The 23,971-nt window shown below is 36.9% G+C and overlaps 1 protein-coding gene across 1 annotated transcript; it reads right to left on the reverse strand.

Annotated features, from left to right (window-relative positions):
- Positions 1–9,772: 9,772 nt before the first annotated feature.
- Positions 9,773–23,835, reverse strand: LOC139729324 (protein FAM50A-like). The gene is made up of 13 exons (XM_071640250.1): positions 23,725–23,835; positions 21,889–21,976; positions 21,305–21,392; positions 20,199–20,329; positions 19,305–19,381; positions 18,142–18,208; positions 16,514–16,575; positions 16,043–16,119; positions 15,227–15,281; positions 14,320–14,368; positions 14,015–14,085; positions 11,689–11,799; positions 9,773–10,623 (listed from the first exon to the last, which is right to left on the reverse strand). The coding sequence occupies exons 1-13, from the start codon at positions 23,833–23,835 to the stop codon at positions 10,615–10,617; spliced, it is 996 nt and encodes a 331-aa protein (XP_071496351.1). The 3' UTR covers positions 9,773–10,614.
- Between the last annotated feature and the right edge of the window lie 136 nt (positions 23,836–23,971).

Below are 23,971 nucleotides of genomic sequence, written 5' to 3' on the forward strand. Positions count from 1 at the left end.
CATCTCATTTGATGAGTTGTGCCAGAATGGAATTATTTGGAATGCAAGGTTGACAACCTCCAGACCAGTGCCTTACAATGCATCAAAGAATAGTCTTCATGACTCCCTTGGTCTTGTGGGACCTGTTTATGCAGTCATTTTTACTGCCAAGAAAAAAAAAGCTTGAAACCTAGAGAGAAGACCAGATTGAAGCCAGATCAGTGCGAGGCATTTTATAAATGTCAATGTGCAACACATTCAAGCAACAAGAGTTATTTCCAAAGACTTGTCTCTACTGTGAGATAACCTCAGATCGATATTTTAAAAGTATCATTTTTAATTTTGTGCTACACCCACTGGGAATGATATGTAAAGTGTATGTGACAAGTATGCTGTCCTGACTCAATATATATGATGTCATTTACATATTTGTATATGTTTGTAGGTAATGAGTTGAATTCCATGTGAAAAACATGTGTGCCTGTACTATTATGCTGCCCTCACATGTCTGTGTATATGTTGAGAAAGAATCGGAAGAATTAAGAAAAGTTTGCACCGTAGCCAGTAGAGTCACAAGTCAATGTGAGCATATGCAGGAAGTTAGGAAGAGCAGAGTGGGCACAGGTCCTCAGTCATATGATTATCGAGCGTTAATTAGATCTGCAACTTTAACGCTAAGACGACGCTAATTAGGCAAAAAAAAAAGTTTTCTGCACATGCGAAAGACAGTTGTTACTGTCTTACCAACCTCGGACACTGTGTCATCTTAGCATTCGCATTGCAGGTCTAAATCTCACTATTGATGGCTCAACGAAGAAGTTTGACTGGTTTTTATATAGAATTTACATCATCATTCTTAACTGTGTGACTTGCAGTAATGTTCACTTTTAAATATACACGTAGTTACTTTCAGACTCGCTGAAGGAAGGCTAAGCATGCAGTTACTTGATCATCAGAATGGGAAGACCAGGAGAAAAACAGAAAGATATCTTGTAATGATCTTTGAGCTTAGCTCCATTTTGTGAATGCTTGTTACCATAATTCACAAGGCCTGACGCATACACGTGTACATGCAAAAGATGGTGAGGCCAGTGAATCAGAATCATGGTCTTCCAACAGAATCTCATGGTACAGTCATAATGCAATGTTCTTTGTGACCAAAACATGTGGGAAACATGCTACTGATCAAAGTGTTGGCCATTTGATTGGATATGTGGTCGACAGTTATTGTATACAACAGTGCACTGCATCATTCAGCTAGTTGCTGATTCATGCCAACATGGTAGTGAGTTGAGACTCCGCTGATCAACAAACCATCAACTCTGAAGCAACACAAAGACTTTATATTGAGGTGTTCTTGTTAGTGGATATTTAGTGTGTGTGAAGGCGAGAACAATAGAGGTACAGGAGTTGTGATTGTTTGAAAACATTTAGACTCCAGATAATGATACATTTAGACTTCAGATGATGATCCATTAGGTTAACATGTTTCAACATTCCATTAACAGTCAGAGCTGCATTGGAATATGAAAGGTATTGGTTGTATCATGAGGTCACTAAGAGATACCCTAACCTTACTAAAGTGTAAGCTGAAAGAAATTGATTCAGTTTTGACCACTGAACCAAACCCAGCTGGAAGTTAAAGCTAAATTTGACATGTCTTTCTCTTTTGATTATCTGAAAATAGCAAACTTGACTTAGTCGTTGTTATTTTGTTTGTAAACACATCCATCCTACAAGTTATGCAACATGGACAAATGTTGGTCATGAGAGCATAGTCATAACAGAAATTCACTCTTCAATCAGTGCCTAATTCTGTCTTCTTCTTTTTTTGTGTGATTCTCTGGTAAGCACCTTCCATTGTCCTTAGTGTCATGTAACAGATAATGGCCAATCAGGAAGGAAGAGGCCATATGACACATGTTTGCATGTATCAGAAACAGGGTAGTTTGTCATCCTTGATCAGATGCTGTTCACATCCATACTGCTGGTCTTGGATTTAACATTTCACATTGTTTTGGTATGCACAGTTTACCATCATTGTTTGTTCAGGAAATTGATTATGGCAATGTTATTTCATTTCTTGGCAAGAAACAGACAAGAAAGCAACCACCACCCACCCCCCCCCCCCCCCAAAAAAAAGTGTACTGTAATTGGTAAAGCTTAATTTACAATGATTAAAGCTTGGAGAAAATATCTATTTAAAAAAGACAAAAAGAAGCAAAACTGATCGAGTGGAAAAGGGACATTTACCTGTTCCATACCGATCTTTGTTAAAATGAAGTGTTCTTGTGTGTTATCTGAAGTATGTATTGTAGACAACAGTGATGATTGTATATTTCCAGTTGATATAATATGATTAAAGAGATTAAAATAATTGTGATGAATGTGTACATAGAAATATGCTTTACAAATTATGAAAACACTGTGAGAGTAATTCTTCATAATTGAAAATTTGGTGTCTTTCATTGCTGTGACTATGTAATGAAATAAGCACAATTGCTTTATTCTTACAGAAAAAAATAACAAATTTCTGCTTGACCAAAAGTTACAAATTGTCTCTCATTGATGCAATATGACAATGATGTCATTTTATGTCTGATAAATTATGTGGGGAAAAAAGATAACATCATTCCAACATCTGATAATGTGCAGTTTCTGATATGTTGGGCTCATCAAAGATTTTTCATTTTGATAAATTAGTTCTTTTATTCAGAAGCTTCTGGTCAGTCCCGATTGTCCAATTGTTTTTGGCACAAGTTTTGGTCAAAGAAAAAAAAAATGTTTCACTGAAATAAACCCAAGCATTAACTAAAATGTAAAATCTGTTGAATAGAACAGCTTTCATATTGTCGAGTCATGTAAACTTCTTATAGTGAAATTATCCTTGAATTGCAGGCTGAATATTACTAATGCTATCTGAATTTGCTCAGCTTTATTACCATCAATATTGTTTCCATCTACCGAAATCAAGTCCTGTGAATTTGAATTTTGGCTTTTGCATACTATTCAGTGTTTGGTTCATATGGAAACGGCAAATTTTTTGGGGGGAGTATAAAACAGCGTGTGTTAAATGGGAATTGACAATGATGCGCCATATTTTTTCCTCAGAATTGGATATTCAACATGACAATTTATGTGTCTTTGTTGATAATGGTAGCTTATATTTATGATAAAGACTTCTATATAATTTGATATTTATGAGAGTTGCATACAGTTTTTACCGATATGGAGAGAATTTAATCTAAATTAAATATTTCTTTGTAGCTATGCCTATCTTCTACATGTAGTAACATATTGTAGTAGAGTTATTAGTGCAGAGTAAATGAAAATCTCAGCAAAATTCTTCCTTCTTGACCGATTCTCTTCCTTTTACGAGTCCAGACGTGTGGAACAAATGCCAAAAGTGCATTTATTTAACAATTGTAAATGTCATGTGTGTGCTTCAAATGTAGAATCTCGGCTTAATCAGACAAGAACTACATCATTTTCTATACATTGCAGAAGACTGTTAGTTTCAGTTTGAAAGTTAAGCGATGATTCATCCTAGACTGTGCACTATACATGCTTGATGTAATTAAATGACATGACAGATTCAGTTCATATCAAGAAATATTACACTATTTTTTTTTTACTTTTCATACATTAGTTTCTTTTGAAGAAATTTGTCAGCTATTGTAACAATAAAACAAGTGTCAGTGACTAATCAATGACAGATAAGAAATTGGTGTGTGTGTCTGTGTAGTTATTTCATCACATTGGTTACGAATAAGCCAGTTTGAGTTAGCTCATGTGTACAAATGACCTTTCTCTTTTCTCATTTGGTTAGGCACGTCACTCGTTTACAAAGCGACATCACGCATAGGCTTGCCCAATGAAACATATAATGGAATTCATCAATCAAGCTCAAACAAAGGATGTACTTGCATAGACCAGGTGACCAGAATGGATAATGCTGGGGAAAGCATCCATTTCATTATTTTGCAGTGAATGTACATTGTATTAACAATCTTTTTTTTTTAAATTATCGATATGGTTGAATACCACTTATGCTGTCAGGTGGATGTGTTGGCAAGCATCATTCATAAGGATTATTTATTTGAATAATCAGTACATCACAGATGCTTATCTAAGTAAATTCAAAAACCAACATGCCCTGTTGGTACAAATGACCTCTTCTGCTCATGCACAAACTGGAACCCCTAACTGGCTTATTGTAAAATAACATCATAAAATATGTAACATTTATTTTAACAAGCTTCCCAACATGAGGGTACACTTATGTTCCCCTGGTTGTGGCATGTACATGTACATGTATATGTACTCCACTCATGCAGACTTGCACCTTTTTCTATCTTCTTTCTTTTATGATGAAAAGTACTTTTACAATAAATTCCCTTGAAATGTTGTTGACATATACAGTGTATTACGGTAAGAGGCAAGTCAAGTGCAAGTAAACTTTAAAAATGTTAAATTCTCTTTACATTTTCATATATTGCAGCACTGAAACTTCAAATTTAGAAGAAATATTGTTTTGTCAGATATTTCTTCCGACAAACTGTTATAACCTACTGAAATCCTAATATCTGATTGGCTGAAAGCAAATTTGTGCAACAAATTTGTCGGACAAAACGCTTCATGAAATACCCTGCCCCCCTCCAGAATGGCACTACATGTATTTTCCTCAAACTTTGCATGTGTTCTACTAATATTGCTGAATTTACTCAATCCACGTGCATTTGGGTATCATTCCCCTGTTCCGTTGCAAAACGAAATTTCAGCCCAGGTGAAGTAATTTTGAAACATGGTGTACGTCATCAGCATTCCTAGCCAACCGTGTATTCTCAATTCAGTGTGCACTAATGATATCAAATTTATTTGGGAAGGCCATATTTGGAAGAATCTTGTCTTGCTTGTAGAGACTAAATAGACAACTTTCGCATAGGAGGAAGAGTAACTTGGTGATGATACACAGTGCATTAATTATACATGTAGATCGACTTCTGGCTACGACAGATTTCTTTTCTGAGGCATTCATTATGAAATCTCTGTGGCAATACATGTACATGTTATGTGAAGCAATCTTCACATAGCATGTATTGCCACATGCGTTTGAGATATGAGATATTCCACTGTATCATTATCAAGTAACACTGACAATAAACCATATCCCATACAAGACCCCTACAGTATGAAAAGGATGCCCACTGCAAAATCAACTTTGAAGCCATTTTAATACATCCAACAAACACCCTGTACTATATTCATTGACAGAAAAATAGGAAAACATGACTTAGCATCACATCTTTCTGAAAAGTCATTTATTTATGATGTATGCGCAAACATATTTGGAAATGTCTACTGACAGATTTATACATTTGTACATGTGTATTTACATAGATTTGATACAATGTCACAGACAAAAAGAACAACACCATTCATACAATGCATTCATTTTGCATTATCATGAATGAGTGAAATCTCATGCTGATCAAATTATTAATCTTACTTGGAATTCCAAAAATGTCCCACCTGTGGATGGAATCCATTATTCAACTTCCATGACAGTTGTATATAGGCCTACTGCACATCTAGAACCTCAAGAAATTGGTTTTGATTTTGTTTTCCTTTTATGTGATGTGATCCAAATGTATGGGACAATGTTACGATGTCAGGTCAATTATGGTAGAGTACAAAGAACAAATTTGGAAATTGCCAACATAAAGTAAATGTACATCTACACGTATGTGCATGTTATCTTTCCGACAGAACATAGCTCCAGATTAGTGCAGTACATGACGTACTCCTCCAAGAGATGTAAGCTTATTGCCATATGTCACATTATATCACAGTAAATCTTACTCTTTGTGAGCTTTTAAACTCACTTTCAAACTGAATCAACAGTTGTGTACTACATGTATATTGCAATGATGGCAAAACCCAATTACTGGCATCCTTGCTAACAATCAGTAGCAGGAAAGGAAAACATGTACCACAACAGCATTTTACACAATTAAACTGGCGATTGGTATGCCTCCGCCATGATGCATGATTCTCCTAATACATTGTAGGTCTAAATAAGGAGTGGACAATGTGTGATTACATTTTCACAAAATTGGCAAAATGTTAAAATGACAAGTTTGTCACAAATGTGTTGAATGTTGACCTTCCTTGACCTAGGTTTAATTGGATGAATAGGAGAGCATGTATTTGGGATTTACGGACTTTAACTTGACTTTGACCCATTCATACATTTATGCATTGAGTAATTTTCAAGGTATGGAGAAAAAGTGCAATTTCTGTATTGAATAGTAAATTGTTACCATTTTCATCTGGCCCTTGGCCCTAAAATCAATAAGATAATCACTGTCAGGCAGAACATGCATAAATATGTAGTACATTTCAAGATAACTTGAGCCACTTCCGAGATATGGAGGAAAAACTTAGTTCAACACTTTCACTTGATCTTTGACCTTTTGACCTTTGGGGCAAAAACAAAAGGAAAAAAAACTTTCCAGAGAATCTCTATTAGGTTATACATGCATACACCTAGTGTAAAAAAAAAAATAATCCTGCTGGCATTGCATAAACATGAGGGAAATAGTAAAATTTTGAAGTGTTGCCCTTGACCTTTGACCCCTGACCTTTGACCCCATGAACCCTAAATTCTCTAGATAATCACTGCCAGTCAGTACATGTATATATACTATGTTCCATGAAGATACTGTACCTTGAACAATTTCCAAGGTACAGGTGCTGTACAAAGAAAAAAGGTGAAGTTTTAATATTTTTACTTGACCTTTTGACCTTTGACCTCATGACCCAAAATTTCACCAGAGAATCTTAATTGGGTAATTTATGTATACACTAAGTTTCAAGAAAATATCTTCAGGCATTGCATAGATATGATGGAAATAGTGGAATTTTATGTATTTGACCTTGACCTTTTGACCTTTGACCTTGAACATGTGCACCCCAAAGTTGATAGGCACAACTTCACCCCCCAATACACATACATGCCAAGTTTCATTAGGATACCTCAAAAGGTTTTGATAGTTACCCTGTCCACAAAATTCATTACGGACGGACAGACAGACGGACGGACAGACAACCCGAAAACATTATGCCTACGGCACCACTTTGTGGCGGAGGCATAAAAACTGAAGTCATGCACATATAGTTATCTACTTCTTGCTGCAACAGGTTTGGCATGAAACAGTCTAGACATTACACAACAACTGGTAAGCATATTCCATGGCACTGTATTGGAATGGGGGAGAAAAAAAAAAGAGAAACTAGAGAAGCACTCTGAGAGCGCAGACCTCCGCCAAGCATGCAGCTCATTTTCACCACTGATCTTGTTCTTTCATAGAGATATCAGTGATTTCCACCCATACGTATAGCATTGTGTGCTGAAAGTCGCCCGATTTTCCAATATAGAATCCTTTGATACGTCATAAACCCTCAGCTGCACGGTGCGCTTCGCCCTAGCAGAAACTAGAGCACGCACTTTAGTGCGCGCATGCAAACCTCAAATACGCGCTGCCTGAGCTCCCAAGTTCATTGACCCTACCAGTCAAAATATCAAAAATCTTTCACAAATTCCTACAAACTTCTCGGATCACTACCAAAAGTTAATCGTTTTTTACTTGTGTCATTCTCAACCTTTCCTGCAAGTTTCATCCCAATCCGTTAACTATTTTTTGAGTTATTTTGCACAGGGACAAACAAACAAACAAATAAACAAACAAACAAACCAACCGTAACGAAAACATAACCTCCTCCCTTGGTAGAGGTAATGATAGATATGTACAGTGTACTATCCTATGTAATCTACAGATAGCAACAGAAATACTGTGAGCATCACAACGGTTCATCTTCCAGCAATGACCAATACAATGCAACCGTTCGACACAATACATGTAACTGTTTTCTAAATCACTTTGTAGCTTCTTGATGATTCCTCTTTAAATGAAACATAGCTACCCCTTAACTGCATGCAGAAGTACATTATGTATTACTTGAATGTCATATTTCCAACAGGAAAATCAATACACCATGCATCCTGTGTGAGTATAACTTCTGTGATCACCTGCAATTTCAGTTTCCCCACCCAATACACCAGACTCATGTTACAACAACTCTTCGTGATGAGGATATGTGTTTCTTATATTGACATTTGTTATACCACAGGAGCAAAAGCAATGAAATACAAAGACATAGCACTATTCAGGACACATTGGACACTTCATATATCAATATCTGCGGGATGAAGAAATGCGTTTGTTGAACTGAAATTTGTTTATACAGTGAAACCCCGTTATAACGAGTTCGGTTATGACGAGGAACCGCTCATAACGAGGTGATCGCGTCGGTCCCATTTTCCTTTGCATGTAAACCTATGGCAGAACGAATCAGTTATAACGAGTTCGGTTATAATGAGATTCCGGTTATAACGAGGACATTTTCGGTGCATCATGATAAAGAAAAACATAAGCAATTTGATCGGATACAACGAGGTTCCATTTCTTGACCTGCCGCTTTCAAACACGCCATGAACGAAAAATTGAAAAGCGAATTGACGTTATCCTCGTTTTACAGAGTCTGTGCTGAACGCAGAAACACACTGCACAAGTGCCCGTCCCGTCTCAATCTCTACATGTTGTGTACATGTACTATCTGAAGCGGGAAGACTAGGAAACAAACATGTTTCAGTTCCGCCGTTATCCTTCTTTACCACCCATTATCAGTGACGAATAACCGAGTACCATTCCTTCCATGTTTCTTCTAAACCACATACATTGTAACATAATCATAATCATTCCATTTTCTTTTTCGTGAGGTTCCATTTCTTGACTTGCCGCTTTCAAACAGGCGACAAACGAAACATTGAAAACCGAATTCACGCTAACCATGTCTCTTTCCCAGCCGTTTTGCAGAGTAGTTCATGTTTTCTTCTAAACCACGCGATAAGACACAGAAATACCTTCCGATGTTCCGAAGTTATTGAATAAAATCATTCGATTTTCTTTTTCGCGAGATACACGCACGTGACATTAGGTCAGACCACACCACAATAAGAGAAAAAACATAAGGCATTAAAAAACTTTTCATGTAGCGACAATCGTGGCCAAAATGGACAATAATATTGGAATGCGAGTGCAACTCATCTATATCCTTTCCATTTTTAGTTCCGACTTCCAGTTGTTTTGCTGGCTAGTAAATATGAGTGTATATATGATCAAAGCCGAAATAATTAATGAAATCATAGCGATCCCATCGGGTGACAGTAGCGTAAAAATAGTTGAATAACGCATGTTAACCTACTTAATTGAGTCAGTGTTTAGAAAAAGACACAAACGCATTTCGAACAGTTTGAATAGAGCTGGGACTGTTCATTATCGTGTAACAAATGATGATATAAATATGAGTGCGTATGATTAAAGCCGAAAATGATTACTGAAATCATTGCGATCCCGCCGGGTGACAGTAGCGTAAAAATAGTTGAATAGCGCATGTTAATCTACTTAATTGAGTTGGTGTTCAGAAAAAGAAACAAACGCGATTTTAAGATTTTTCTTTCTTTCAGAATGGTCTATGAGGCACAGATCTGCGTAAATAGCATCACAACCGTCCAAATTCAACCCTGTCGCATATTTTTCAAGAATAGGTGTACAAAACGCGATGGGATTTTGGGAAGAAAATAAAGAATGCATTTTTTAATCCCTTCGGGCGCATACATTGTATAGGATTACAGCTGAAATGATTCATGAAATCATCGCATTCCCGCTGGGCACCAACAGCGTAACACACCTCGCAAGTTACGATAAACAACGCATGTATGTTACTCTATTTGCGCTGATGTTTAGAAAAAAAACTTAACAAATGCATTTTATACAATCTGATTTCATTCATTGTCATTTTACACTGTACACTTCATTTAACAAACAAAAAAGACATTCTTTCAGAATGGTTCAATACAAGAGGAAGAGATAGGTGTAGAAAGAATCATGAATATGATCCTGCCGAGTAGGCCTAATTCTCAAGAACATAATGTGCAACTATTATGCGGAGAGATTTTTGAAAGGAAAATAAAGAATTAATGTATTTAAACCCCTACTTTTTTCCTTTTTTAAAAAATGTATCAATTCACAAATAAAATTCCCTTTATTGTCTCAATAATAACGATCCATAATTGTGTAATAACAATGCAAAGGATGTTCTTAAGTTTGATTGACGGGTATATGACGTCGTGCTTATGTTTTTCTTTGTTTTTTACGCATACGGTTATAACGAGGTACCGGTTATAACGAGGTAATATCGCCGGTTCTGGTCCCACAGACCTCGTTATAATGGGTTTCACTGTATCAGGACGACTGGAACAATGACAATATAGAGAAAGAGTGACCACTGGGACCAACAACCTACAATGTACAAATTTGTTATTGCAATATTCTGTCGTATCAGAGTTCTGTCCAATGAAACTCAACTGAAGTATCAAATGTGAAACAAGAATTGTCTGATGTGTCTCCTCCCATCCACACTTGAGGTTTAAAAAGTGATGCTGACCAAAGGGATGCAATATGGAGAATTGAGTGCACACTGGATTCGTCAAGTTTCTTCTTCTCAGGCACATTATTTGATCTGCAATAAAAAGTATAAAAAACAAGAAAATATAAAAGAAATGTGACAACAAAAAACATTCAAGTTCTGCACTTCTGGCTGCTTTTGCTTCTGGTTTGTGCAATGAAAATTTTAATAGATCTCTTGTAAGTCGCTACATTGCTATTAACGCCACTACACAATGCGAGCATTTACAGTCACATTGCAATAACATATCATGGGATATAGTGCGTTCCTGTTATAACAAACATGTTTATGATGAAATTCTTGTTACAACAAAGTAAGAATTCAAGTCCCATATTACCATCTGTATATCTTTATGTATTTTGCTGTCCGGCTATAATGAAATTTGAAAGAGGAAAAGAAAACTGCTGGTCCTGAGGACTTCGTTACAACAGGAGTCGCCTGTACCATGACATGAAGGAAATGGATTATATGCAAGGCACTGATTTTTTTTGATCAATTTCTAATCCCATCATTTCAACATCTTTGTTCACATCTCTCACTTTTATCACCAAATACACTAAACTACACATTACATAAGTACAGTCCAATTTCCTGAAATTGGCCTCATCTACACCGTGTATGGACATACCATGTACACATGGAACCCCAATATAACAACATCACCCTGACTATTGATTTTACAGTGTAAACGTGCTCCAGCTAAATAAAGTAATGGAGGATCAAGACCACCGAAAGGATCAAGACCGCCGAATTCAATTTGTTAAAAGTGGTACCTCATTGTAATAGGGTTTCCTCTTATCACTTAAATGCAGTGACGCTGCTGTCAAGAAAGTCTACATGAATACCTGTGATGTCACAGCTTTCTGTAAATAATATCTAAAAGTGATTTTTTTTTTAAATGACCTGCACAGAACTGGTCCATCATTTTTCATAAAAATTTACAAATTGAGATACTTCTGTTAAGAAGATGTGAAAAGATGGTATTGTCTCACATGATTTAAAACCAGAAATTTTAAAGTGTGTCGGTGATGGCTCTTTTATATGTCTATCTCTTGTATTACAGAGTTTAAGAGTGGTCAATCAGTTCACGGTAATGGATTTGAAGATGAACTAACTTACCGTATACTTGTCCCACTTCTTCTCTGGATCATAAGGCTCCCATCTACTAGCAGGAAAGATGTGCTTGTTGCGCTCGTACCAGCTCCGCAACACAACTTTACCTGCATGGGACTGAAATAGAAAGCAGACTATGAACACACTGTATACAGTATTCCATAAGATAAAATGCCTGTGGGTACTTCCCTATTGTAGATAGTTACATTTCATAAATTTGTAAGGATCCATATAGGATTATGTTGTTTAAAATGAGAGGTAACTAGATATATCGCTACGGCAACTGATATGCCTCCGCCATAATGCATGGTTCTCCTAATAGGTCTATAGTACAATGTCTTGACAATGTGTGATGACAGTTTCACACAATTGGCAAAATATTAAAATGACAGGTTTGCCACAAATGTGCTGAATGTTCACCTTCCTAGAACTAGGTTCAATTGGATGAATGATTAAAATGTCAGAGTGTAGGTATTTGGGGAACTGATGATTTTTACTTGACTTTTGACCCTTTTATAAGTTTATGCATTGAGTAATTTTCAAGGTATTGAGAAAAAGTATAATTTCAGTATCAAATGGGAAAATAGCATTATCTAAACCTGGCCTTTGACCTTTGACCTCACAGTTCCAAAGAGAATCACTGTTAGGTTGAACATGCATAAATATGTAAGTTTCATGATGTTACCTTGAGTTACTTTTGAGATATGGAGGAAAAAGTGCAATTCAGCACTTTCACTTGACCTTTGACCTTTTGGCAAGAAACTTCCCACAGAATATATATTGGGTAATACATGTATACAGTAAAACCTGTCTATAGCGGCCACCCAAGGGAAACGAAAAAAGTGGCCGTTATAGACAGGTGGCCGCTATAGACAGGTAATCCAACTTAATGTGCATTGCCTGTACATGTACATATATCATCGTTGGATACGTCGATAAGTATTTAATGTACATAATGTATGCGTAAGTATACACACGTGTATTTCATGGCATTGAACAATGCCGGTGTTATTGTTGCACAGTAGCATGTGTACAGTCGTGAAGAAAGCTTTACACTAGTGCATTATTATGACTGAATAAGTGATGAATGCAGCGGTGGCGATCACTGAACGTTGCCCATGAATGTCTGGCACGGCCACAAATCAGAAAAAACATGCTAAATTACCGGCTCTGTGGCCGCTATAGACAGGTTAAAATCTACCGCGGGAAACAAAATTTGTGGCCGCTGGCCGCGTTAGACAGGTGGCCGCTATACACAGGGTCTCTAACAGGGCTTTTCTCTCGGGGGGATTTTTCAGTGGCCGCTGTAGACAGGTGGCCGCTATAGACAGGTGGCCGCTAAGGCAGGTTTGACTGTATATCAAAAAACCTTTGACCTTTGACCTAACAGTTCCAAAGAGAATCACTGTTAGGTTGAACATGCATAAATATGTAAGTTTCATGATGTTACCTTGAGTTACTTTTGAGATATGGAGGAAAAAGTGCAATTCAGCACTTTCACTTGACCTTTGACCTTTTGGCAAGAAACTTCCCACAGAATATATATTGGGTAATACATGTATATATCAAAAAAAAAAAACAAAAACCTTCAGGCATTGCATAAATATAAGGAAAGTAGTGATATTTTGAGGAGTTGACCTTGACCTTTGACCGCCCTGACCTTTGAACCATGACCCCCAACTTCCCTAGATAATCACTGCCCATTGGAACAAGCATACACTGTATACACTAAGTTCCATGAAGATACCTTGAACCATTTGCGAGATATGGAGAAAAACATGAATTTTCAACCTTTTTTTTCACAAAATAACCTGTGACCTTTGACCTTTGACCCCGTGACCCTAAAATCCAAACAAAGTATTATCCCCCCAGGATATACCCTCATACCAAGTTTGATGTAAAACCACCACACGGTTCTTGAGATATCGACAAAAACAAAACGGGACGGACGGACGGACGACCCAAAAACATAATGCCTCCGGCCACTTCGTTGGCAGAGGCATAAAAAGCCTCAGACCAATATTCTTGTTCACAGTAATTTACTAGGGATCTCAAACAGTTAAATTTGTAAAATGTATTCTGATATCTGTGACTGACTATAGAGAATACAGGAAGTGGTATTTATCATCAATATTTATTTAAGAATTTGGTAAGGTTCATGAATGCATGAAATATCCTCAATCATACATGTTAAATTTCAAGATGGACTCATAATTATTTCACTCAACATCAACCTTTACATCTCTCCCTTTATTTCTCTCTCTCAACCTCTGCTAATAACGTAACATTCAGACTATATGTAACCTAATCTCATCACATGGGTTTAGATTACCTCATCTTTCTCCACAGTAGCATCATTGATCATCCGAATGTCGTCATGCACATCAAAGCTGAATAATGGACCTGAATTAAAGAAAGAGGAAGAAAAAAAAAAAGACACAGTAGAGTCGACTCATCCATCTTTCCTATCAACACCAAAATAAAAGATCCGACAAAGCCACCAGAACTAAGTGAATGTTCTGTAAACTAGATCTATCAAAAAAAAAAGGTTTTGTAAACTCATATCAATCATCTTGAACTACGGTATGATACAGCCAAAATTCTTTAATTGGTGTATATTACACATTTTTTACTTACCACTTTTTCCTCTTGCCTTTGTGACAATGAAGTCATAGAAACTATAGTGCTGCATCAAAAGATACAAAAGATAAAATGAAATTGGCATGCACATGAAAAATGTTAACCAGATGTAGTAGAATCATTACAGCATCACATCATCATCATTTGAAAGATGATTGTTGCACATTCAAAGAAATTACAACCACAGTTATGGTCACACTTCATGTTAACTTAGTATTTACTCACACATTTTTCAATCTGCAGCCCATACTCATGCATACTGAACTACAAAAACTTGTACCCAACACCAACATAACTTCTGTCTTGCTTGATATTTAGATGACACAGGCAGTGCCACACCATCTGAATATCTTGTCGGTATCACTGGCATGTTTAATGCAGAGTAATCTTTGACTGGCATTTTGCACAAATCTGAAACACTAACATGAAATCGATGACACAGTTATCTACTGTAAAAGTGGAAATGTTCGCGGTGTTGAAATTTTCGCGCATTTCGCGCAACTAGACACTAGCGCCAAATTAAAAGCATGCAAATATTTTTGCTTGCCACATGTTCCAGCAGTTGTCATCTTGAATTCACAGAATTAAGAACATCCGAAACTCTTCTCACTGGGCATACATTGTAGCTTGAAAAATATCCACTTTTACAGTAAGCAAAATTGATTGTTACATGTCAAAACCCAGCTTAAATCAATCCTCCAGAAAAGTCAACAGCTTCCTTTACCAAGGAATGCAAAGAAAAATAAAGAATATGCATATCTTCAACAGAAGTCTCTCCAAAGTGCTCTCCATTCATCTCTCCCTGAGTGTTTTCCAAGGTTATAGATTTGATCAGAGATGACTAATTATTTATAAAATTGACCGACCAATTATGTGAAATTGTTGTTTATAATCAGTCTCTTACATGAGGTATGATGAGATCTTCTTTGATGTACATCATCTGTTCAACACTCACAGCTCTGCATACAAGACATTGACACCCACGGATGAATAATTAGAACGAGAAAAATATACATGTAGAATAATAGAGGGACATCTGCATAGAGTAAAAATACACTGTTTTTAAAGTAGTAAGCAATTAGTTTAATATCTGCTTTGATTTGAAATGATATGATTTCATCCACAGAATGGGGGAATACTAAATTCATAACAAGGGCAGCACTTCATGAGCTGTGGTTTCTCTCTGATACACAAAGACAAGAGTTCTAATAAGCACATTCAGAACGAGAAGTACGCCAGTGTTGACTATAATGAATTTCATCATTCACCACTTCCTTCCTTCCTTAACTTATACAATGAACACAATGAATTAACAATACTCACAGTCTCTCAACCTACTAAAGATGAAGACAGTAATTATCAAACTCTTCCTGTAATCAAAGTGCAAAATTACCCAATTTAGTATTAAATACATAGTATATTACTGATGCAGAAATAGTATACAGCTTTACAGTGCATTAAACGACACAGACATAATATGCATAGAATAACACAGATGGAAGCCTGTACATCATCTGAAGTATGATTTGGGTTTAAAATGGAGTAACTTTTAGTCAATTTCTTCTAAAGTAACAGTTAAAGGACATGTAAAAATGATTCTCTTTGAAGAAACAAAGTGAATGTTTGTTCTCTGTGAGGCATTTAAGTTCCATCATACAAAATCCCTATTTTACATTCATGCAAAAAGAAATCGGTGGTAAGATGAAGTATGTTCACTCACTTGAGTTCATGGAAATCTTTCTTGAGACCTTCAAGGCACCTTTGAAGGAAGCGCTGGATTGTATCACCTTTCTTCATCTACAATAAAAACAAAATAAGACTTCACATCATTCTCATGTTTCTCATTTCAATGCAGCACATGGGAGGCAATTCGCACACAAGGGGTCCGTTTCATGAAAGTCTTGTGAGACTTTTCGCTCATAAGACACACTTATGGGAGACTTCATGAAATGAATTTCAAAGTCTCATATAGCTATATATGAGCAACTTTGGCCATTCTGAGATTTACATAAAGATTTTTATGTGATGACTTCATGAAACAGATCCCAGGAATATTTAGTTGCTAATTTGTAGGTGTTAACCACTGAAAGTGCTTCTAGCTGATATGTGATGCAATAACTTCCTTTGAAGAAATGTGACGGGCACTAATTCTGTTTTGAAGGATAGGAGATGCCTCTGTTTTCAAACTCACCTTCACATTTTTCCTGTGCCCAGATCCATCCCAGTAGCTGTACGTGATGTCAATCTCTTCATCTGTGGACGGGAAAAACACGGCAGTTCAAACTTGGTGCAAATGACACCAGGAAGGCATTTTATGGAGCCTTTTGTCCGACAAATTTGTCCGACAAATTTGCTCTCAGCCAATCAGATTTCAGTAGTTCATAACAGTTTGTCAGAAAAAACTAGAAATGTCGCTATGGCGACTGGTATGCCTCCGCCATAATGCATGATTCTCCTAAATTGGTAAAATATTAAAAATGACATGTTTGTCACAAATGTGTTGAATGTTCACCTTCCTTGACCTATGTTTAATTGGATGAATAGGAGAGCATGTATTTGGGGATTTAAGAACTTTAACTTGACTTTGACCCTTTCATAAGTTTATGCATTGAGTAATTTTCAAGGCATGGAGAAAAAAGTGCAATTTCTGTATTGACCAGTAAATTGTTATCATTTTCATCTGGCCTTTGACCCTAAGATTTATAAGAGAATCACTGTCAGGCAAAACATACATAAATATATACTAAGTTTCAAGATAACTTGAAACACTTCCGAGATATGGAGAAAGAAGTAAATTCAGCACTTTCACTTGATCTATGACCTTTTGACCTTTGACCTTCTTGGCAACAAAAAAAATCCCAGTGAATCTCTATTGGGTATACATGCATATACCACGTTTTAAAAAAAATTCTGCTGGCATTGCATACAAAAGGGAAATAGTAAAATTTTGAAGTATTGCCCTTGACCTTTGACCCCTGAACTTTGACCTCATGAACCCCAAATTCCCTAGATAACCACTGCCAGTCAGTACATGCATATATACTATGTTCTATGAAGATACGTACCTTGAACAATTTCCAAGATACGGAGAAAAAAGTGAAATTATAACTTTTTACTTGACCTTTTGACCTTTGACCTCATGACCCCAAACTTTCACAAGAGAATTTTAATTGGGTAATACATGTATACACTAAGTTTCAAGAAAATATCTTCAGGCATTGCATGGATATGGGGGAAATAGTGAAATTCTAAGCATTTGACCATGACCTTTTGACCTTTGACCTTGAGCATGTGCACCCAAAAGTTGATAGGTACAACTTCATCCCCTAATACACATACATGCCAAGTTTCATTAGGATACCTCAAAAGGTTTTTTGGTTATGCTGTCCACAAAAATCATTACGGACGGACGGAAGGACAGACGGACGGACGGACAACCCGAAAACATAATGCCTCCGCCACCACTTCGTGGCGGAGGCATAAAAAATTAAAAACTGACAAAATGCTTCATGAAATGCCCCCAGGTCACTAAAAAGCAGTTGACTGCCAGACACATCTACCTTCAGCAAGTTTGGTGTCTTCATTTTGCCATTTTTAAATTCATAAGTGGCAGACACCTCCACCTGCACCGACAATGCTAAAAACTGCAAAACTTACAGAGAATTTAATGAAGCGGGCATATTATGCTAATACAAGCAGCCTAGAAAATGCTCTTTACTACGTGAAGGTACCTTACAATTATCACAAAATTGTAATCATCATTAATACATTAACTTACAATTTTCAAGAACAATTGATAAACTTGAAGAATGGACTTACTCTTGATTTTCTCTTGCTTTTCTCTCCATTCTTGCCTCAGAGCTTCTCTCATCTTACTCTCTTCTTCCTGTGAAGAAACAGAGCCACAGTGATCAAAATCTTGTAGGAGTTAAATGTAATCCAAGTATCAACCACTCAATCATTCACTATTGACCAGTCCAAAAGGACAAAATACAAAACTTCAAACACAAAGTTATTACAACACAAATCAATTCTTGCACTCATTCTGAAAAAGGTAAAATTCAAGTAGATATTTTGATAGACAACAGCATTTATCTGTTCCCACTCTTCACTGGTCTTGAAGAAAGACAGTTTGTCAACATGAAACTGAAAAGTCATCTAAAAACTAAAGACAATTTTGTAATATGTCTTTGGGAAAATTAGAGAATGCAAAGATAGGCGAGCGTGCCAATACATCTGGTTAATATTCATGTTCTTTTGAGTTTTACAGAGAGTAGTTCTCATTGCAAAATATCATGATCCCTGTCACACACAAACATACTTTTGTCACTTTGAGTAATTTGTGCAGTTGGCACAAATGATTTTTAGTAGTAACATTTGTATAAACAACCATTTTTCCATTTGAAGATTTGAAGTATCTGAAGATTGAAAGTGGATATCTAAGGTGACTAAAAATGAGAAGGAACCCCCGAACATATACTTAATCATTTCATGGCCAAATAAAGTTTGACTCACAATCTGACAGGTGCAATTTAATGCATTAATTTTACTTCAATGATATTTACACGAAATGTATATCGAAATTCTCATTACAATGAAGTAAGAGTTCAGGTCCCAATATCATCATCTAGCCACTGCACTACACTGCACTGACTGCACTGCACTGCAGTGAAGCACACGCTATTGCCAGCACAGCATGCCATGCATGCATAGTATAACATGCAGTGGCATGGGAATGACTATGTACACGCACACACAGTGCATGCATTTCTCTGCGGCTGTCCTCGAGTGGACGTGAGGTGGCGCTACACAACGTGGTACCCCGGGGTACTACGGTATCCCGGGGTAATGCGTGATGCATCATATCTTCATATACTTTACTGTTTGGGTTATAACGTAATTTCAATATAATGAAAACTGCCAGTCCTGAGGAGTTCGTAATGATTGGAGTGCAATGTAAGTCAAAAAAAAATGTTGTTTACTTCTCTATCTCTGTCAGGCAGGAAACTTGTGTCTACATCTGGATTCTTGCCAATCCTCTTCTTCTTCTTTGGCACATCTGTAAAAAATAAAGAACAGTAGTGGGGTTTATCATTGGCAGCTTGTTTTAAGGCAATCTTTGACAGTTAAACTACTGAGAATACGGGAATGAATCTCAGAAGATTGTGTAATTTAAATCGACAGAGGGAGACACAGAAATGAGCTGCACTCGGTGTAAATATAAACAAGGAACATAGAAGAGTGGAAGTACACTTGAATAGCAAATGTATCTAATGACCCAAGAATTACTTTGAAACAGACTAGAAATCAGTTCTGTATTCTCTTGTCTACTCACAGAGGACCATCCTGATTAGATCATTGCTAAGACAAGATCATCTGATTGAGAGGCAAACACTTCTCTTTCACAGACAGTATTTTTTTTTTCTTTCAGATCCTACCAAGGAAACAGGAGTACCTGATTATAAACTGGTATTAAAGCCAGGTTGTAAAATGCAGAGATTGCTGTACCACAAAGTGAAGACAACACATGACATTGTCTGCTGTTGTTCATGCTTTAGTTTTGGCATATGAGGGGCTTTTTCAGAATAAAAGAAAGCCATAGTGAAGTATAATTAGGTGGCAATTCATCAGTTCAATGGGGGTACTTTGTCAGACAATCTGAATGCCTTACATCAGGATACATTTATGTCAAGGATTCCTTCCTGCAGAAATGAGATTCTTAGCATAATATCTTCACATTTCTATACACTGTATTTGTATAACGAAAACAATAACCAGCTGTGGTAAGAATGAATCAACAACTTTCAATCTGTGTCTTGATCAGTGATCAGTGACTGACCTGTAGAATGAACACAACATCAACTCCAATTGCTAACCTTCGTCATCATAAAATCCATTCTCCTCCTTCTCTTCATTTTCTTCTCCCTCCTCCTCATCTTCGTCCATATTGAATGACAGCGTGCCTGCATTCTTGTGCTTCCTCCTTCTCTTACCAGACTTGTCCGACCTATAAAGAACATAGACCTGGAAGTGGTGAATCTGGCCAGCATTCCTCTACACAGTTAATGATAGCGAGCTTTAAATTTGCAACATGAACGCTAAAATGAAGCAGCCTCATGAGTTGGACAATGGAAACACCTATCTCCACATGTGCAGAACACCATTTCTTGCCTAATTAGCATCATCTTAGTGTTTGCATTGCAGACCTAAAGCTCGCTACCATTACAAGGAAGAGGCACAGGTAGAATGGTGTGTAGAACTAAGTCTTGCATAGCTTAAACAAACAAAAAACAAACAAATTACAGCAACTATCTTAGTTGTTTACCTGTTAACAACTAATGACAAAAATTTAGTAATTAAGTTGTATCACAACTCACTTGCTGTACATACATGCATATAAATTACTTCTAAATGTAATTTATTCTCTTTATGTACATTAAAACACTTAGTGTCTCTAGGATCAATATATACATACATATATATCCACAAAATAATGAAGAGGCAAGTAGAATACCCAGGTAATAGGAAAGGGAAATTAAAGAAAGCAAAGTGAGAGACAAATAAGCATCATTTTAAAGACGAAAATCAACCATCACTGGGATGCAATATAATTTTTCATTTCATCAGAACTAAACTTTGTTTGTTCCATTCTCATTAAGAGGTTCTACATTGGTCAAGAGTTTTTCAACTAAAACTTGTAGTCACTTTAGCCACAGAACTACATGTTGATTCAACTTAAGATTTTGTTTTAAGTGGAAGGCTGTTTGCATTAAAATGTGAGAAATATATACATTGTATGTAACATAAAGTTATTTTACTTTATCAGTAAGCATATACAGAATACGCATACATTTAAACATAACCATAAATCTGGTGATTATCTGTTTCATTTGAATACCCTTCAGAGTTACAGTCATTATTAGCAGTACGACAATGAGAATTATGGATATACAGTTCTGCCCTAGTGCAGCGCATGACTTACGATGACTTGATCGACTGGGCAAGCTCTTTCTCACGCTCTTTCAGCAAGTTATCTCGCTTTGACCTCATCTGGTCAAGGGTAACAAGACCTAGTGAAGCACAAAACAAATGTAATGTATAAAACATATAACCCCTAATTTCTATGGAGACTACAGGACACAGATTACACTGTATGCATCGGTCTTGCTAAAACAGGCAGCTCTACCTCTAATATAGCGGTATGTAAACCTGTGTCCACTTACTGCATGTCATTATACATAATGATACTGGTACTTTTAATATGACTATTTTTTTTAATGAATTTCAATGCATGAATTAGGATGAATAATTACCTTCCTTTTATGAAGAGCGGGATGGTCAGGTGATATCCTAATTGAATTAGAATCTTCATGTACCAGGTACCAGGATTTGTACTGTTCCATCATGTCTTTGACATCATTTTTCTCAGTAGCTACTGCCTACTGGGCACTGGGTCTTGAGTCTATTCAGATCCTGGAAGGATTTACAGTCAACAGGTTCATATCTACTTTCAACTTTGCTACAACACAAGATAGTTTCTTAGCATTTCTAAGATGAGCTCTTTACCAATGGTGCTGCTCTTGAGTTGCTGCTCCACTGCATCATAATGAGCTGAAAATTTCGCACTGATTGTAGCGACCCTGCTGACATTGTCCTGTGTGAGAAGAGAAAGGAACAAGAAACCAAATGCTTCTTTACTCTATTGGAACAACAGATGTACCGGGTGTGAGCATTGCCAGATTGCATACGGTAACACTAACAGTGAAATTAGTTTTTCAAACAGGCAAAAAACAACAAAACTTTTGTGAGAAAACCGGCGATTTGGTAAAGTATGTACCCAGTAGCTTTATAAAAGGAGGAAAAAAAGAAAAGTTATTTGAGTTTGTTTACAATGTTTCAAGACACCATATGTCATGCAAAAAATGTGCGCAATAGAGCAGATTTTACACTTACTTGCAAGATTCGATATCTGTCTCAGATATTAACTTTGTCAGTCATACAAGAGTTTCACTGTCGATTGACTCGATAGTCTAGTCTTACTCTCTAATGAATATCAATTATCGTATAGTCGCCACTTGCGTGTATTTCTTATGCACTCCCGGGTTGGCAAATTAACGCTAGACACAGAATTAGTTCGCCGCCCATAGTGTGCCACGTATTGATATCAGCGCGTGTTATACACACACTTCAATGTAGGACTAAGATTTACTGCGACCAGCCCCATACGCATAGCGTTATGGGGCTGCGGACTGTAGCATTCAGGATCGTGACTAGGTAGTATCGCGCCCAAATATCAACTTTAAATCGAAAAATTTATTCAATTTGAAGACTTACCAGTGAAGCTGAAGTATTGACAACAGGGTTCGTGCAACGATTGGTTCTGTCAATAGTCCCTTTCTGTTCGAATTGATGACTTAATGTGACTCGGTCGAGAGAAACCTGGGAAAGCTACACTGAATTGACGGCCAGCGCATGCGCATACAGACATCTTATCCAGTCAATGGATTAGAAATTTGTGCGCATGCGCTGGCCGTCAATTCAGTGTGGCTCTCCCAGGTTTCTCTCGACCGAGTCACATTAAGTCATCAATTCGAACAGAAAGGGACTATTGACAGAACCAAACGTTGCACGAAGCCTATTGTCAATACTTCAACTTTACTGGTAAGTCTTCAAATTGAATAAATTTTTCGATTTAAAGTTGATATTTGGGCGCGATACTACGTAGTCACGATCCTGAATGCTACAGTCCGTAGCCCAATTACGCTATGCGTATGGGGCTGCTGGTCGCAGTTAGACTAAGATGTATTGTATGGTACACATCATCGCGTTTGAAAAACTTTGTTAATCTGCCACCTGAAATCCATTCGAAATCAAAATCATTCTCGCATTGAAAATGGTTTTATGACCTGTTACACAAGGTAAAATACATTTGGATTAGAAGTTTACAATTATTTGTGTTTTTATGGAGGAAAAAGGTGAAACGTTATATCAAATTTACCACATCATGGCGACATTTTCCTGCAATCACACTGTCACAGAAATCGAATAAGATTAAAAACTTGCTAACCAGCAAATTATCTCCATTTAGATACTCTACTTGGGACTCGAATGGCGCCCCTTATTTGTCAGCTATTCAAAACACAAAACATTAGCAACACACAACACGCAACACTCAGCATGAAAACTGTGTCTGTGTAAAACATAAACACTGTCTGAATTATACTCTGATGTCACCGAACAAAAACAGTTCAGACACATGCACAGCTCACAGCACAGCTTACACAGTCAGTTGTGTGTAAATGCAATGGCCATGATGGCCATCCATCGAGCCTCTTTTATTATTGGCTGCAACTGAATGAACAATAAAACTTTACATTTGATATTCTAGATTTCCGTTCGTACCTGTTCAATCTTCTGCTTCAGCCGTTCTAATTCCTCTCTCTGTTTTTCTCGTTTCATCAAAAGCTGGCGAACTCTGCCAGCTTCGCTTGCAGCTCCCTTGTATTCAGCCATCTTGCAAGTGTGTACGGTAAGCAAAAGACGTCCTTTACGTCAGTAGAGGTCCCAATGATTGCGTTGTTTTGTGTTTTATCACTCTGTCAAATGTAACACGGAAAGTTCCTTTACGTCTTTTTGTACCGAATTACAT

Source organism: Diadema antillarum, unplaced genomic scaffold, assembly GCF_040938485.1.
Source record: "Diadema antillarum isolate AM-2024a unplaced genomic scaffold, OU_Dant_1.0 seq00000234_RagTag, whole genome shotgun sequence".
Classification (NCBI taxonomy): Eukaryota; Metazoa; Echinodermata; class Echinoidea; order Diadematoida; family Diadematidae; genus Diadema; species Diadema antillarum.

Bases quoted from the DNA above. Each gene is read 5' to 3' on its own strand.
- LOC139729324 (XM_071640250.1), bottom strand. From the start codon at position 23,835: ATGGCTGAATACAAGGGAGCTGCAAGCGAAGCTGGCAGAGTTCGCCAG. The intron at 21,393-21,888 runs GTAAAGAGCTCA...GTGCTTCACTAG, and splicing joins ACTCAAGAGCAGCACCATTG to GTCTTGTTACCCTTGACCAG. The intron at 16,120-16,513 runs GTGAGTTTGAAA...TTTTTATTGTAG, and splicing joins GGCACAGGAAAAATGTGAAG to ATGAAGAAAGGTGATACAAT.